This window comes from Nerophis lumbriciformis, linkage group LG06 (assembly GCF_033978685.3).
Source record: "Nerophis lumbriciformis linkage group LG06, RoL_Nlum_v2.1, whole genome shotgun sequence".
Classification (NCBI taxonomy): domain Eukaryota; kingdom Metazoa; phylum Chordata; class Actinopteri; order Syngnathiformes; family Syngnathidae; genus Nerophis; species Nerophis lumbriciformis.
Genome location: NC_084553.2, coordinates 37017460 through 37036546, shown reverse-complemented (window position 1 = coordinate 37036546; position 19087 = coordinate 37017460). Strand labels below are relative to the sequence as shown.

The window sequence follows — 19087 nt, the reverse complement described above, 5'->3', positions numbered from 1 at the left end:
TGTGTGTGTGTGTGTGTATGTGTGTGTGTGTGTGTGTTCTTGTATTTCTACCCTTCTTGAGACATCAACAAGGAAAAGTAGCTTCCGGTGAACTTGTTAGGACGTAAATCATGGTCCCAATACGGAAAACCATTGCATCTAATAGAGAATGTCTCATTTGCACCCCTGGTGGTGAAATCTATCAAAATGAGGGTAGTCCCAAAAAGGAAGGATTTTTCAAATTGAGTGTGTGTCGGTTTTAAAAGTGCTTCCCCTCTGGTCAACATATGAAATAACAAGTGTGTGTAAAAAAAAATTAAGTGCTCCCCCTCTGGCCAACATATGTAATAACAAGTGTGTGTAAGAAATGCAAACGTGCCCCCTTTGGCCAAAATTAATTTTACAAATAAATAAATATGTATAAAGAGACATGCTGTAATAACTTGAAGTAAATAATGAAGATTAAAAAACAATTACAAACAAAAAATAAAAATTATTAACTAAAAGCTTGTGTGTGTGTGTGTGTGTGTGTGTGTGTGTGTGTGTGTGTGTGTGTGTGTGTGTGTGTGTGCGTGCGTTTGTGTGCATACAGATAAGAAACGGGATGAGATCATTTTGTGTATCTTCCTCGAACAAAATGAAGGCTGAAAAGAGTAACTTCTAAGATGTTCCATTTTGGTGGGGAAATATTTCCTTAACAATATCACAGCACAAATTAAATGGTGCAGTTTTGAAACCTTCTCCGCAGAGAAACCATCAGCTGTGGAATCACTTGTGTATTGTACTGAGTAGATTGTAATAATATTTATGAGGTCATAGAGTTATACTGAAATTAATATGCATAGCCCCACTCAAAACTCATTCCAGGCAAAGTTAAGAAGCGGTGGTGGGGTGGTAATATTCTTTGCAGTAAATGAAAATATATTGTTAGCACTCAAATGAACTCTTCTATAATAGAGTTTTTTTTCTTTCAAATTGGGACACATGCAACCTCCCCTCGGAGAACATTGTACGGCTGAGGTCTTCCCTTCTCTCAGAATTATATTGTGTGGAGTTTTATGCTCACTTACGACTATGTTTACTCGTTCACTGTAGGAAATGAAAATAATTGAATTCCTGCGTTTTAACATAACAACAAATGACATAACATGATGACATTCATTAAATGTCTTCATAACGAACGCAAATGTAGTCACCTTTAAGCAAGTGTGTCATAGGATTTACTTTCCAATCACAGTGGTACCTCTACTTAAAGGTGTTTTGAGATAGGAGCTGTCTCTCAGCTAATTCTTATGCTTTAAGTTACAACCAAAAATATGAGTTACAAACACCCCCGTCATTAGTTAATGTAGCAAATGTCACAGTAAACCCCGTAATATCCACCCAAAACTTCTGGTCTTATAGCTAGAGATCGACATAACTTGGTTTTCCAACCATGAGAAGGAAGAAAGTGAGCATGAGGGATAGTGCTGGGAAGAAGGGGATGGTAGTCATTGAATTAAAAGAAGAAAGCATCAAAAACATGACCGAGTGTGTTGCCAACTTGGTGAAACAATTTGAGCGTATCACTGCGAGTCTGCACCATACTGAAGCAGAATGAGTAACGCCAGCCAAGAATGTTAAAATAATACCTAAACGGCAGACATTTATCCATGAAAATATGGAAAATATGCTGATGGTGTGTTTGATAGAGAAGCAGCATGAAGGAGATAGTGTAGAAGTCCACTATCCAAGGAAAATGTTGTACATTATTATTACATTCGTTGCTAAAATGAAAATTGTACAGTTTTTTTTTGAGTGGGGGGCAAGCAGTAGGGATGTCCGATAATGGCTTTTTGCCGATATCCGATTTTCCGATATTGTCCAACTCTTTAATTACCGATACCAATATCAACCGATACCGATATCAACCGATATATGCAGTCGTGGAATTAACACATTATTATGCCTAATTTGGACAACCAGGTATGGTGAAGATAAGGTACGCGTGGCGCAGTGGAAGAATGGCCATGCGCGACCCGAGGGTCCCTGGTTCAATTCCCACCTAGTACCAACCTCGTCATGTCCGTTGTGTCCTGAGCAAGACACTTCACCCTTGCTCCTGATGGGTGCTGGTTAGCGCCTTGCATGGCAGCTCCCTCCATCAGTGTGTGAATGTGTGTGTGAGTGGGTAAATGTGGAAGTAGTGTCAAAGCGCTTTGAGTACCTTGAAGGTAGAAAAGCGCTATACAAGTACAACCCATTTATCATTTATTTATTTACTTTTTAAAAATGTTTATAAAATAAGATAAATAAATTAAAAACATTTTCTTGAATAAAAAAGAAAGTAAAACAATATAAAAACAGTTACATAGAAACTAGTAATTAATGAAAATTAGTCAAATCAACTGTTAAAGGTTAGTACTATAGTGGACCAGCAGCATGCACAATCATGTGTGCTTACGGACTGTATCCCTTGTAGACTGTATTGATATATAATGTGGGAACCAGAATATTAATAACAGAAAGAAACAACCCTTTTGTGTGAATGAGTGTGAATGGGGGAGGGAGGTTTTTTGGGTTGGTGCACTAATTGTAAGTGTATCTTGTGATTTTTATGTTGATTTAATAAAAAAAAATAAAATAAAATAAAATAAAAAAAACGATACTGATAATAAACAAACCGATACCGATAATTTCCGATATTACATTTTAACGCATTTATCCCTAGCAAGCACTAATTAAATTGATTTAAATCAATTTGTTGTTGATTTGAAATACAAATGTTTTCAGTTCAGAGCTCAGTCACAAAACCAAATAAGTTTGTAAGTTAAGGTACCACTGTACTGTTTTTTATGAGTTGTGTCGGTTGTCATTAAACAATGTACTGTGAGGGATTTCAATAGTTACTCAGTGATTTTGCGACGCTGCACGCATGCTTTGTATATGACTGAAATCATGCCAGCTCCTTGACCACTTTTTACAGTTGTGCAAACACGGAAAAATTGTGCTGCGCGATTGAGTGTAATCTCACCCGTCAAATGTTTTCTGCTTTAGGCGATAAGTGTAACTTGACTCTCGCCAGATCCTTGTAGTTCGCTGAGCTCCACACAAGGATCCGGGAGTTCTCAATAGGAGATGTATTTCAGAAGGCAGGGGCCTTGTAAAAAAAAGATTCTATGTGTTTGGATAAACCACTTGTCCGTTATCTTGAATGACGTGCTACTTCAACCACTCACATCCAAATCAACCCGTGAGGCTGATGAGAGCGACGCCGATAAATCTAAACCCGGTCGGAAGAAGAGCCAAAACATCCTTGCCACCAATAAATGCCTTCAAAACCATTCTCTGTTCATCTTTTAAAGAAATAATATTTGATAGATTTGACAAAACAGTTGCAATAGCACAATCAATGTCAGCACACGACGCAGCGAGGGCCATGTGCCGTCATTGTTTTTTGAATCAAACAGTTGCTTCGGCGCTACGTCACATCTATGAAATCCCGCCCGGGGATCATGATTGGTTCATTATTTGTTGCTATCTTGAAGGAGTTTGCAATGCCTTCGAGCCCAGACCCTTGTGTGGAGATCAGCGAACTACAAGGGTCTGGCGGGAGTCAGGTTACGATAAGTGGCCCCTGGCACGGGTTGCCAGTAGTGTGATTACGCCCTACTGTAAGTCTCCTGGCACCTTCAAGGAGGGACCCACCAAACACTTTGAAAACCGATGTACGAAAGCTATGTTTCCGACATCTGCTCATTGTCAGATCCCTATATGTGTATTCTTTATCTACCATTATCACCACCCTCAGAGCCACCTGGTACGAAGTACCCGGTTAGTTACTGTTAGCCACTCCGCATTGCATTAGCACTCCACTTCTGCAGTTGGTTTTCCACCCTCCAATTTTCAGGTGTGCTTTCTTTTATTTAGTCTCCACAACTCCCTCTGACACACTTGATTTCCTCACAGAAATAAACAAGTTATTCCCAGTCTGTATTTATTTCTGCAATCATCAAATGCAGGATGGCAGAGTCAGTGCAGAAGAAAAATGATTATTCCAGAAAGTTTTTGTAAAGCATTTGCACAGACTTACCAGACCCTCCTCCTGTATCAGGTAATAAAGAACTAAAATCACTTCATTAAGTCTTATGCAGTCCATCATATAGAAGTGATTACAGTGGAGGTGAAATGATTATGGACTGGTGTACTCCCACTTCAATAGTTGCCTCACTATTACTATCCAGAGATTTACAACTCTGACACAATTTGGACATGTCTCCCTCCCTCTTTTTATTGTGCCTCACTATTGCATACCGGCCAGCACGGGGAGAGAAAGCAATTATAAGAATGCCAGCTTACACTTGACATTTCAGCACTGGTTCCACCAAGCAGTACGGTTTCACTGTCGGCAAAGCAATTTCTAGCATCCCTATTGTAATAACTGCAGAGTATAAACACTCATACTACTTTCTGGCCCTGGTCCGTTGGGCTACCAACAACAGTGATAAAGTACCTGAAAGGGGCGGAGATAGACACACTGAACTCCAACATTTGGTAATTTTTTTCTCATTCTTTATACCATCAGGAATGTTTAATTAACATATACACACCAAGAAGAAACAATGCATACTAAAGTGTATTTTTGTAAGTAATTATCTTATATATTAAAATGTGAGTCATGCTCAGTGTGCTAAAACACACCTTCAGTTACATTGATACAGTGACGCGTAGTGCAGGGTTTTTATGATGTCATCATTGTCATTGTCAGACTACCACCATAGTTTTTCTGTGACTAACTTTGCCATTCTTTCCTTTTAAAGAAACTTGGCTTTGTTCCCCCAATGCCGCCACTGACTTTTCCTCACCTATTTTTCCACAGTTAAAATCACCTTCTGTGTTCTTTGTTTCTTTGCGATATTATGCATCTCCGGGGTGCGGCGTTGCAAACACCACCATGTACGGGAGTGTGTGTCTGTGTGCTAGTGATCTTAACGTTCAGGTTCAGGCCTTTGTTTGTGTCTACTTCACCGTAGCTAATGCGTTCAAACCCACCTGACTCTTTTACAAGTCCTTCATGTCTGCAATGGTGCCTGAATTGATCGCTGGTGCTAAGAGTTGTCTTACTCTATTGTTGCAGGATAACAGGACCACTAGGGGTGCTTTCACTAGTAGACCAGCCTCAATATGTTTCTGAATTTCACAGTCCCTTTCTCTGACTTGTTTTACCTACTCTGTGTATCTGTGAAGACAATATCAGTCATGCACCAATGTTATTCTCTCTTCCAAGTCACCTCAGCCACACCTCCCATCAGTACCTAACCCTTCCTCTCCTGTGCCTACATTTGGGGATGATATGGATGCTCCCGCAAGGGTGATTCTCCCTTCAGATAAAAAGGCCCTAATGTTGTATAAACACCATCTCTCTATTTTGGGCTTTTCTCCCCAGCAACATGTGGAGGTAACGTCAGTGGTCCTTCTGGAGTGATCCTGTCTCCTAACTACCCCCAGCCATACCCACCGGGGAAAGAGTGTGATTGGCGAATACGAGTCAACCCAGATTTTGTCATTGCACTTATCTTCAAAAGGTAGGCGTCACCATGGGGCTTTTAATAAAAGTGTAACTGTCACAAAATGCATGCTCAGTTCTTTACCTGCAAGTGGAATTCTGTGTCTGCAGGACCACTTTTGCTGGCAATTCTTACAAGTCATTTTAGTCGTTAAATATTTAGATCTAAATAGCAGTGCACATCCTTTTAGCTCAGTTTTAGGATTATTTGAGGTGAGGGGTAGATTGGAGGATTTAACTGCAAAAATTGACATAATAAAGTGATTCAATGTACATGTACAGTCGTGGTCAGAAGTTTACATACACTTGTGAAGGACATAATGTCATGGCTGTCTTGAGTTTCCAATAATTTCTACAACTCTTATTTTTTTTGTGATAAAGTGATTGGAGCACATACTTGTTTGCCACAAAAAACATTTATGAAGTTTGGTTCTTTTATGAATTTATTATGGGTCTACTGAAAATGTGACCAAATCTACTGGGTCAAAAGTACAAAAACAGCTCAATTTTTGTTTCATCTGACATCACATGGACAAAGATAAGACCTTCTGGAGGAAAGTTCTGTCTGTGGTCAGATGAAACAAAAATTGAGCTGTTTGGCCACAATACTCAGTAATATGTTTTGGGGAGAAAAGGTGAGGCCTTTAATCCCAGGAACACTATTCCTACCGTCAAGCATGGTGGTGGTAGTATTATACTCTGGGCCTGTTTTTCTGCCAATGGAACTGGTGCATTACAGAGAGTAAATGGGACAATAAAAAAGGAGGATTACCTCAAAATTATTCAGGGCAAACTAAAATCATCAGCCCGGAAGTTGGGTCTTGGGCGCAGTTGGGTGACCTCAACAATGACCTCAAACACATGTCAAAAGTGGACTGGCTAAATCAGGCTAGTATTAAGGTTTTATTAGCCTTCCCAAAGTCCTGATTTTGTGTGGACAACGCTGAAGAAACAAGTTAATGTCAGAAAACCAACAAATTTAGCTGAACTGCACCAATTTTGTCAAGAGGAGTGGTCAAAGGTTCAACCAGAAGCTTGCCAGAGGCTTGTAGATGGCTACCAAAAGCGCTTTATTGCTGTGAAACCTGGCAAGGGACATGTAACCAAATATTAAAATAACTGTATGTATACTTTTGACCCAGCAGATTTGGTCACATTTTCAGTAGACCCATAATAAATTCATTAAAGAACCAAACTTCATGAATGTTTTTTGTGACAAACAAGTATGTGCTCCAATCACTCTATCACCAAAAAAAGGAGTTGTAGAAATTATTGAAAACTCCAGACAGCCATGACATATGTTCTTGACAAGTGTATGTAAACATTTGACCATGACTATGTTAATAAATAAGCATACATTCTAAACCTATTTTCACTCACACATGAGGCCCAATCTACGAATGGTTTGCGTGTAATCAACCATGTACAAACTTCATAGCATGCGTAAAGCTGATTTCCTAAGCTTTTACATTGAATATTGCATCTCTGAGATAAGCAGAATAAGTAGCGCAATCCATTGAACATGTCTGTCTTCATGCACAATATAAATATAAAATCTATGCAGAATATATGCTGATCATCACAAAGCCCATGATACTGGGAGCAAAAGCTTATTCTAAACAATCATTTAGCACATGCACTGTAGTTTATCAATACTGATCACTGTTCTGCAGGCCATCTTGTGGGTCTTTATTTAGTACGTCTGAAAAGTGCGTGCAAACTGACAGTAACGTATGGCTGTGCGAAAAGAGGTGATGGTGCTACAAAGACAGACAATGGGCAGAGACTCCTCCATCCTCCGTATGCTTGTCAACATACTATTGCTGTATTCAGCAATAAAGTTTTTTAGCTGCTGGATTACTTAACAAATTCAATTGATGTGTTTTGGTGTCTGCTGGCATGTTTTAAATTCCGTTAATGCTCTCATATTGGAAATATATTATGATATATTTCCTGTATGAGAAAATCTTTCATTGAGTATTTTCTTGCAGATGCATTAATGTGCTGCTGTTGAGATGGTCCACCGCCTCCCAGAGCGCACACCACTGGTGTTGTCAATAGATTGAATATATATATATATATATATATATATATATATATATATATATATATATATACACATACATATATATATATATATATATATATATATATATATATATATATATATATATATATATATATATATATATATATATAAAACATAACAACAAAAATAGATGTTGTTTACTAATGTAATGGTTAAATGTGTCCACATCAGTTTTCTAGGCACAACATCATCAAACCATGCCACATGTTGTCGCAGATGATTATTGCAAAATCATGCAAGATAACAAGCAATATTAACTCCATGCAGTAGGTGTAAAAAAAAACATATTTGGAACTTTTAAAAAAATGGTATGGTTATTAATACCTTAATCATAATGATACACAAGCACAATTAATCATTTTGGTTGTGCTTCACTTTTTACATTATAATTGTTATTTTTAGTCACCAAAAGTAAACAAAAAAAACTGTTCTAATTACAGCACAGCATCAGTAGTGTTGTTATACTATTGTCCCGGAATTAAATTAGCATATTTAATGATTACACTGACCTTTGCGACTTGAATGCTACACTAAGATTAAAATTGATTTATATTGAATGTCACTGCTCTTTCTGCATTTTCATTTCATGACATTTTTACTAATAGTTTGTGGCCTTCAAAAAGTACTCTATTTATTGGTATGGATCACTTTTAAAGCATTGTCACTACCGAAGGGCTTATGTGCTGTAAAGCTCTTTTCAAATTGGATATGAATAAAGTGTCTTAGCATTCACAGGGCGTATGTTAACCTTGCAAATGATTGCATTAGGTGATTACAGGCAGGCATAATCCGATAACAGATAATGCTGTCAGGAAAAGTTTCAGTAGTACACATTAAATGAAAGGTTGAGAAATATCAGACTATAATTTAGGCAGTCCTGCTAAGAAATTAAGATTTTTGGATTTTAGAAGAAACTAAACAGCTTGGCCAACATGGTTTAAGGCAATATGCTCAACAATAATCACGTTAATGCAAACTAAATAAGACAAAATGAATGTGACCACCAGTAATACAAGTATCTATATGCCAGAATTGCACACCTTTGAAAACGTTTTATCATTTCCTACTTGGACTAGAATGGCACTTAGTATAACTAAGACCTCTACCAAGGACAATTATGGCCTCTGTCAGGCGCGGACCAATACCTCATGGTGCACATAGAATAAAAATGTGTAAGGAGGAAGGTGTATTGCTCACAATGGAACCTATACTGTATTTCCATTTGCTCCCACTATGCACTTACTTATGTGACTTTACCATTAACATTACTGCATTATAACCATGCATGCGTACTACAGCATGTACCACAAAAAATACTGTACATTTTACAGTCATTGGCATTATAACAGGGCTAAACATCAAACCCAACACTGAGAAGGAAGCCCTACCTTTTGATGGGAAATCAGAGCAATTCTAAACCTGCACTCTAGTAAGAGTGCATAGATAGATATGTGTTGTGGGGGGTATAGGGAAGGTATATGGATCTGTGTGTTTGTGCATGTTTGGCTGCCAGGTGGCCGCTAATACCGAGTATAATTGCTGGATTGATGGAATTATGGTGTTTATACAAACGTATGTTAATTTGCTCTAATACAGTGTATGCACATTTTGTCAAATTGACAGTTCTTAAATCAATTTACACTTTTGAATTTATAAAAAAAATTCACACCAACACTGCGATATCAACCTCTCGCAATATGACAGAGATGGCTAAAATATTGTTATTATTCCATCAGATTAATTTAAATGAAGGGGTCTGTTTCAGCTATAATTGCCTGTCTTTGTTTTGTTTCTGTCAGTTTCAACATGGAGCCCAGTTATGACTTCTTGCACATCTACGAGGGTGAAGACTCCAACGGGCCACTGCTGGCAAGTCTCCAAGGTAGCCAAGCTCCTGAGCGCATCGAGAGCGGTGGTAACAGTCTCTTCTTGGCATTCCGATCGGACGCTTCTCTGGGCATGTCGGGCTTTGCCATTGAGTTCAGAGGTAATTCTTGGTCTGCCATTTATTGCCTCTTAAATAGTAATACATTTTGTAGGTAAAGACTGAATTCCTGCAGAGTATTGACTGCCATTTGAAGTACCACACTACTTTCTGCAATGCAAACAGACCATTTCAGGGGTCCTGTGTTTAAATTTAGTAAAACAAAGTGGTACCTGATGAGTCTATGAGGGAATTACTGTATTTTACGGATAATAAACCGCACCGGTATATAAACCGCAGATAAACGGTATATTGGTAGTTTTGAAATTAGATATTTACATAGGAAGATTGTGTAAAAGACCATTTACATACCTTAATTGTTTCCAAACGGTGTCTGTAACACGGCTTATCAAACAAACCACAAAAGTTATTGATGTTGAAATTGCATTATCCTTAATGAGAGGGATAATATTTTTTCTTTTTTTAATAAGGTTTAAGATGTTTATCAAGATTCTTCTTCCTTGTACTTTGTAAAGACTTTGTGTTAAAACAGTTTCTTAAAGTCGATCATTTTAATACATTGTTTGATTTCTTAGCCTAATCCATTCCATAATTTAGCTATCAGCGAAGAAAAAGCCACAGATTAGCCACACCTTTATATAAGCCGCAGGGTTCAAACCTTGGGAAAAAAGTAGAGGCTTATAGTTCAGAAAATACAGTACAACAAGTTGGTTGTAGTCCGGAGCATTGAGTTCGGGCCTTGCCGGGTGGAATTTAATGTTTTTTCTCCTGATTGACAGTCTTTGCAATCAATAGTGAACTTTCCAAACCTTCATTTATAAACCATAATGCCTTTACGTGATGCCCAAGTGCTACAGTGTTTTTCATTGAAATGTGATTGCTGTGATTGACCTGCTGCAGGGTACACTATCTTGATCATAATTAGAGTGTATGGGTGATGATGATTAAAAAGTCGATAGAGGGGTGTATCATCTGTAGACGGGCTAATATTTTAAGATGCCAACTCTATTCATTTCTGCCTCATGTCATGAGGTTTTTTCAGCTGAAAGGGCATGATGCTTTGCGTCAGCCCATGAATTGTTTACCTCCACAGATTGTGACTCATCCTGGTTTTACAAAAACTGCTGGACTGGCGGTGATTTAACAGCTATTGTCAAAGTGAAACTGATTATTACTTCACAGCCGGACTCCAGATGACATCTCCTCTGTCAAGTTTATATATACATATATATAAATGTGTGTGTGTGTAAAAAGTTTGTCTCACTTCATTTATCTGTAATTAAAAATGATTATCTCCCCCTCTGTTGTCTGTCTCGCCACGACACCTCACACCTCTGTACTTTTGTCATTAACTCACTACCTTTTCATCTGCCATCGCTCTAATTAAAATGCAACCTTAATCATCTCCCTGTTTCACTTGCGTCTTACCTGCCACCCCCTGTTCCTCTCTCTCCTTTTTTCCTCATTCTTCACAGGAAAAGCCAACACTGACTCATTTAGACTTTGACAGTTATTGACATTGTTTGACTTCCCATTTCTACTCTATCCCTCTTGCTTTTGTCATTTGCTCCCATTAGCTCCTTCTTCTTCTATGACGAATAAGAAATGTAAGACAGAGGATATCTCATATAAAGAGTTTGTTTCTGTCACATCTAATCATATCAGCAAATACAGAGTAAACTACATAGTGCTGGCTTGGGAAGCAGCCGCTGTGTCTTGCTAAACTCAGTCAGGAGAAACGTAAAATCTGATTTCCATTTATAAAAGCCTCCATTGCTCTTCCTTATTGCCCTTTAGTAAAGACATGTTGGGTTCTGATAAAACTGCTTCTATGGCAACAGCAATGCCAATTATGCATTGTATGCCATGAATTCCATTGAATAACAGGTCCATGCATCCTGTTCTAAAGGTCAGCCACACGTGTTTCAGGTGTCAAACTCAAGGCTCGCAAAATGTGTGTCAGTAAATCACTTCCATCTTTCTTGCAAAATGTATTTTTTCCCTACAATTTTGACAGATGTATATGTCCTGCATGCCATTACTTGTCTATAAAGCTTTAACATTAACTGATCTTGCCAGACCCATTGTTTGAGATGTTTCAAACATTAAAATAAAAAATAAAAAATCCTTAATATCCGCCTTTCACCATGATTCATGATTTAAAGCCAGTTATCCATTAATTTATGTGTCAAAAAATGTAATCATCAAATGTGCAGGCAATTGTTTAACAATAATATGAGGAGATTGTTAGGAATGTGAATCATTCACCAACTTATGATTCGATTTAATTCAGATTCTTGAAGTGACGACTCGCTTCAGAATCAATATCTCGATTTAACATGATTCTCGATTCAAACCAACTTCAGGATTATATTATTTGGTATTAAAAAATAAAACCTTTCAAAACAGGTTACAGGTTACAAAAGCTCATTTTGGCTGCTGACGTCTACGCGTAGCGAATATATATATATAAAATACACAGTATAGGCTTTTTTAATCCATCCATCCATCCATCTTCTTCCGCTTATCGGAGGTCGGGTCGCGGGGACAGCAGCCTAAGCAGGGAAGCCCAGACTTTCCTCTCCCCAGCCACTTTGTCCAGCTCCTCCCGGGGGATCCCGAGGCGTTCCCAGGCCAGCCGGGAGAGATAGTCTTCCCAACGTGTCCTGGGTCTTCCCCGTGGCCTCCTACCGGTCGGACGTGCCCGAAACACCTCCCAAGGGAGGCGTTCGGGTGGCATCCTGACCAGATGCTCGAACCACCTCATCTGGTTCCTCTCGATGTGGAGGAGCAGCGGCTTTACTTTGAGCTCCTCCCGGATGGCAGAGCTTCTCACCCTATCTCTAAGGGAGAGCCCCGCCACCCGGCGGAGGAAACTAATTTCGTCCGCTTGTACCCGGGATCTTGTCCTTTCGGTCATGACCCAAAGCTCATGACCATAGATGAGGATGGGGACGTAGATCGACTGGTAAATTGAGAGCTTTGCCTTCCGGCTCAGCTCCTTCTTCACCACAACGGATCGATACAGCGTCCGCATTACTGAAGACACTGCACCGATCCGCCTGTCGATCTCACGATCCACTCTTCCCTCACTCGTGAACAAGACTCCGAGGTACTTGAACTTCTCCACTTGGGGAAAAATCTCCTCCCCAACCGGCAGATGGCACTCCACCCTTTTCCGGGTGAGAACCATGAACTCGGACTTGGAGGTGCTGATTCCCATCCCAGTCGCTTCACACTCGGCTGCAAAACTATCCGGTGAGAGCTGAAGATCTTGGCCAGATGGAGCCATCAGGACCACATCATCTGCAAATAGCAGAGACCTAATCCTGCAGCCACCAAACCAGATACCCTCAACGCCCTGACTGCGCCTAGAAATTCTGTCCATAAAGGTTATGAACAGAATTGGTGACAAAAGGTAGCCTTGGCGGAGTCCAACCCTCACTGGAAACGTGTCCGACTTACTGCCGGCAATGCGGACCAAGCTCTGACACTAATCATACAGGGAGCGGACTGCCACAATCAGACAGTCCGTTACCCCATACTCTCTGAGCACTCCCCACAGGACTTCCCGGTGTACACGGTCAAATGCCTTCTCCAAGTCCACAAAACACATGTAGACTGGTTGGGCAAACTCCCATGCACCCTCAAGGACCCTGCCAAGAGTATAGAGCTGGTCCACAGTTCCACGACCAGGACGAAAACCACACTGTTCCTCCTGAATCCGAGGTTCCGGCATAACCTCCTCTCCAGTACACCTGAATAGACCTTACCGGGAAGGCTGAGGAGTGTGATCCCACGATAGTTGGAACACACCCTCCGGTTCCCCGTCTTAAAGAGAGGAACCACCAACCCGGTCTGCCAATCCAGAGGTACCGCCCCCGATGTCCACGCGATGTTGCAGAAGTCTTGTCAACCAAGACATCCCCACAGCATCCAGAGCCTTAAGGAACTCCAGGCGGATCTCATCCACCCCCGGGGCCTTGCCACCAAGGAGCTTTTTAACTACCTCGGCAACTTCAGCCCCAGAAATAGGAGAGCCCACCACAGATTCCCCAGGCACTATATCCTCATAGGAAGACGTGCTGGTAGGATTGAGGAGGTCTTCGAAGTATTCCCGCCACCGATCCACAACATCCGCAATCGAGGTCAGCAGAACACCATCCCTACCATACACGGTATTGACACTGCACTGCTTCCCCTTCCTGAGGCGGCGGACGGTGGTCAAGAATCGCTTTGAAGCCGCCCAGAAGTCGTTTTCCATGGCTTACCCGAACTCCTCTCATGTCCGAGTTTTTGCCTCCGCAACCGCTGAAGCCGCACACCACTTGGCCTGTCGGTACCTGTCTGCTGCCTACGGAGTCCTATGAGCCAAAAGAGCCAGATAGGACTCTTTCTTCAGCTTGACGGCATCCCTCACCGCTGGTGTCCACCAGCGTGTTCTAGGATTACCGCCACGACAGGCACCAACCACCTTGCGGCCACAGCTCCAATCGGCCGCCTTGACAATAGAGATATGGAACATCGTCCACTCGGACTCAATGTCCAACGCCTCCCTCGTGACATGTTCAAAGTTCTTCCGGAGGTGGGAATTGAAACTCTCTGACAGGGGACTATGCCAGGTGTTCCCAGCAAACCCTCACAATGCGTTTGGGCCTGCCAGGTCTGTCCAGGTTTCACTGTCGTTGCCAACATGAGCGTTGAAGTCTCCCAGTAGAACGAGGGAATCACCCGGGGGATCACTCTCCAGTACTCCCTCGAGTGAATCCAGAAAGGGTGGGTACTCTGAGCTGCCGTTTGGCGCGTAAGCGCAAACAACAGTCAGGACCCGTCCCCCCACCCGAATCCGGAGGGAAGCTACCCTCTCATCCACTGGGTTGAACTCCAACGTGCAGGCTTTGAGCCGGGGCCAACAAGAATTTCCACCCCAGCCCGTCGCCTCTCACTGCCGGCAACGCCAGAGTGGAAGAGAGTCCATCCCCTCTCAAGAGAACTGGTTCCAGAGCACTTGCTGTGCGTCGAAGTGAGTCCGACTATATCTAGCCGGAACTTCTCCACCTCACGCACTAGCTCAGGCTCCTTTCCCCCCAGCGAGGTGACATTCCACGTCCCAAGAGCTAGTTTATGTAGCCGAGGATCGGACCGCCAAGTGCCCTGCCTTCGGCTGCTGCCCAGCTCACACTGCACCCGACCTCTATGGCCCCTGCTATGGGTGGTCAGCCCATTGGAGGGGGGGCCCACGTTGCCTCTTCAGGCTGTGCCCGGCCAGGCCTCATGGGCACAGGCCCGGCCACCAGGCGCTCGCCATCGTGCCCCACCTCCGGGCCTGGCTCCAGAGGGGGGCCCCGGTGACCCGCGTCCGGGCGAGGGAAATCTTGGTCCTTTGTTTGTGGTCTTCATAGAGGTCTTTGAGCTGCTCTTTGTCTGATCTCTCACCTAGGACCAGTTTGCCTTGGGAGACCCTACCAGGGAGCATAAAGCCCCCGGACAACATACTGTAGCTCCTAGGATCATTGGAACACGAAAACTCCTCTACTACGTTATTAAGGTGGCAGCTCAGAGAGGAGACTTTTTTAAGTCTTTTTTAATCATTTTTTTAATGATAAAACTATAATCGGAATAAATACGACTCGCAATTCAGATGTGAATGAAACATTTTTTAGCACCTGTTGCGGTTATACTTTATTATTCATATGTATTTACTGTTACAAGGTGCCCTATTAAAAGAACCATAACAGCGATGTGGCCTCAGTGAAAATGAGTTTTATACTGCATCATTATTGTTTTTCCTCTTATAAGGTTTTACATATTGTAACCCTTGGACAACAAGACATTTACGTATGCTGTCATAAAACATAAAATGGGCCACTTAGACGCAAAAGTTGTGTCGTAGTTCAGTACATTTTGATACTGTAACCTAATCTATTTTCTTTCTCTGCAGAAAAACCCAGAGAGGCCTGTTTTGATCCCGGGAACATCATGAATGCTAGTCGGACCGGACATGACTATAAACTGGGATCACAGGTGTCCTACAACTGTCACCATGGCTACACAATATTGGGTGGAGATACCATAACATGTGTGATGGGCCGTGATGGGAAGCCCGTTTGGGATAAGGCTCTACCATTGTGTAAAGGTAGGAAAGATTCATGCACAACTACATTGTTAAACATAATATACTTTTTCCCACTAAGACACTATTGGCAAATCAATCATTTGTGGGAATAATTTGAGGGAGGTCCTTTTTTGTTCCCAGTAAACAAAGCAAGGTCATGCTTAGATCAGTTTGTTGTTGAAGAACTTGAGAATCCCAACCAACACATTTGGGGGGAACTATAACACGGAAATGAACACAGTACTAATTATAAAACTTGATTCAACTAACAATGTCTTTATTATTGTGGTTAATTTTGAGTTTGGCGTACATAAACATTATTATTGCACACAGTACAGTATAGCCCTTGCTCTGTAGCTATGTTGGTGCAGTACAATGTATGTGCAGTGCCCATTCCAGCATATATTCCTAGATCACTGGTTGATGTTGTGTGTGCTTCATTGTGTGCGTGTGTGTGTGTGTGTGTGTGCAACTCTGAGACATATTCTGTCAGGGATTGGAAGGCTAAACTGTCACAACTGTCTATTTGATTAATGGCTGACAGAGCCAGGGAAATGGCACCTGCCAAATGTCCATTTGCACTGTATTTGTCATATGAAGTGTGTGCATGTGAACTGTATGTGTGCATTTGTGTCTAAATCAAAAATAAGAAAGACAGTAATCTGACCCGCAAATCACTGGCGGGTAGCAATAAAAGAGGAATTTTAAAATGAACACAATAAAACACGTTTAATTAAATCTCAGCCACCGCTGTGCTTTATAAAGTCTGATAGACTGTCAAAGAAGACGGGCGGGAAGAGCACTTGAGACCAGCAGCAAATAACTGAAGTGGCCTTATCTCATGTTCACATCCATTGTTTTTTTAATCAAGATATGCCCCACCACTTATAGACTTTTGCTTTCTGCTCGGCTTTTTCATATGCAAAGCCGCTGTCATTTGTATTTCAAGAGCATACACATAAAAGGATGCTTAACAAGGACAAATACTCTGCAACATATACCGGTACTTTGTTGTTTTACTTTTCCAGCGAAGGTACAATAACTATTCTTCAAGTTGATCCATTTCACTCACCAGCCTTCAGTCAGCAGTTTTGCTATTGATCTCGACAAATGGTAATTAGCTGAAATTATTTGAGTGAACCATTGAACTATCCATACAGCAATGTATTAATCAGCATATGCCTAGTATTGATTTTGTATTCATATTATCGGCCAGTCATGGAAGACCCCAACATGGCTTTTGATCCATACAAAAGTCCCTCTTGTCGGCTGCAAATGTAGCCTCTTTCATCTGTTACTCAAGGTTTGACAAAAAAAACATGTACTGTCATTGGCCACTAGGGGCAGATTGGGACATGATATACTGACAGTTTTTTTTGCGCTATTGTCACACAATCAATTATAATTTAGTATTTTGGATGCCTCTGTCCGCGGGGTTTTGCAGTCTAGCTGTTTTGTGATCACCGCCAGGGGGGCATACTTACTTGGACATTCAGTAAAGATATCAGCCAGAGGGAAACAAGCTCTGTTTGAGATTAGTTGAGTTTGAGGAAACACAAGAAACGGTAGGTATCATGTCCATCTAATATTGGTGTGTGTATAATAACACTGACATTTGACATGCAATGACATTAATGCAGCTCTGTTTCGATCAATGAGTGTGCAAATATACTTAATGATGTGACCGAGGGAATCTATATAATATTCATGAAGTTTATTTTCAGCCGTGTGTGGAAAAAAAATAGCCATGACGTTCACTTTCAAGATAAATATTTACCAGTGTACATTTTCAGAAGAATAATTATGATACTTTTGGAGAAGGTGGAAAGTGGTTTGAATTGCAATCTGGGAACGCCCCCACAAACGAACATCTTGCAGACAGACTGAAAAAAAAAGGTTTTAAATGTCGATTAAATCATCATAGGAAAATGACTATGCACTACTTTATAATGAGTATTAGGACCATTGATTGATTACCAATTATTTACATTTATTTTTAAATGTTTCCAACAAAACGAACAAACCATGTTATAACAATTATATGTGCACTCAAATTAGCGAAAACCCCTCTGACCTAAGATTTATATCCGTTTCCACATAGTTGTCAACATAACACATCGCCGTTCTCCACAAAAAGCACGACTCTCCAGTGTTGTTTAATCTTTTCCTGTCAAAGACACAACAAAGCACATTTTCTTTGCATTCTTGGTTTTGGATAAGAAACAAAGGGGTAACAGAGCTAAGAGAGAATGACTGTGTTGTACAGTCGTAAAGGCCCATTGTTGCCTTTAGTATCAGAATGGACCACAGAAGCAGATGACGTAGCTGTGCATTTTAAAGTTTTTAATGTTCAAGCACAGGGGGAAAACACAAAGCAATTGCACTAGAGGGGACAGCCAGTGCCATAAAGAAATTAAGATTAAGAAAAACAACAGGAGGAAGACTAAGGAACACAGAGCAAATACAAAGTAACAAAGTAAATGCAAAAATACTTTCTGTTGATGATAATAAAAGCACCTTACCTCCTTGTCGCTCTCCTGGTTCCTGCAAATTGCAGCCATGCGAGTTCCTCACATGGCTGCAATTTATTGGGACCACAGAAGGCCACAGAAAGGAAGCAGTCTTGCACGTCAACGTTCCACAACATAAAGTGATCTTCGAGCAGTGAGCAGTGCTCGAGACAAGGCATAAATAGGACACGCTGATTGGCAGCAGGTGTGGACCACCTGCCAATCAACGGCAGGCGAGTGATCAAACAGTGCTCAGAGACAAACAGGAAATGGAACAAAATAAGTGCACGGATGAGAAGTAAATACAAAAACAAAGAAACAAACAGAAATGAAGTGACAGATCGTCACAAGAGCAGAGTAAAACAATTTAGAACCAGGAGGAAAAGATGATGGAAACACACTTGAAATGTTCATTTCCAAAGCTAATAACTGCATTAGATTAAATATTTCCATTAGTCTGCAGTTAAAAAGAGTGTTCATACCTTGGAGAGCTGTTGCACAAGGTGGATTGACATGAATCATGGTTACACCATGAGAGATGTCAATTGATACAAAGGAGAGGATTATCAAACCTCTTAAAAAATACTTCTTCTGAAATCTGGACCAAGTACAAAAACATGGGAAGGTTGTAAAAAGGCAAGCATACTGGTAGACCAGGGAAAACATCAAAGCACAGCGTCATGGCAGAAAAGTGAAAGAAAACAAAACAAAATGTACAGCATAACAAGTGAATAACAAATGGGCGGAAATAGACTGGAGTCCCCATCTTTGACCGAACTGTAAGAAACTGCCCAAAGGAAATGGAATTTAAATACTAAAAAGCTAAATGAAAAGTTGCAATATGGGCTAAAGAAAAGCCATCACAGACTATAAATTATTGGGTAGAAGTCATATTCAGTGATGA

General features: G+C 41.0%; 1 protein-coding gene across 1 annotated transcript in view; it reads left to right on the top strand.

Moving 5' to 3' along the window:
• The window catches only part of csmd1a (CUB and Sushi multiple domains 1a), a 1090750-nt gene that overhangs the window by 875507 nt on the left and 196156 nt on the right, over positions 1-19087 (top strand). The window contains exons 30-32 of the mRNA XM_061964242.1: positions 5405-5543; positions 9413-9600; positions 15500-15694. Coding sequence (XP_061820226.1) covers positions 5405-5543; positions 9413-9600; positions 15500-15694 — 522 coding nt within the window. The remainder of the gene's footprint in view (positions 1-5404; positions 5544-9412; positions 9601-15499; positions 15695-19087) is intronic.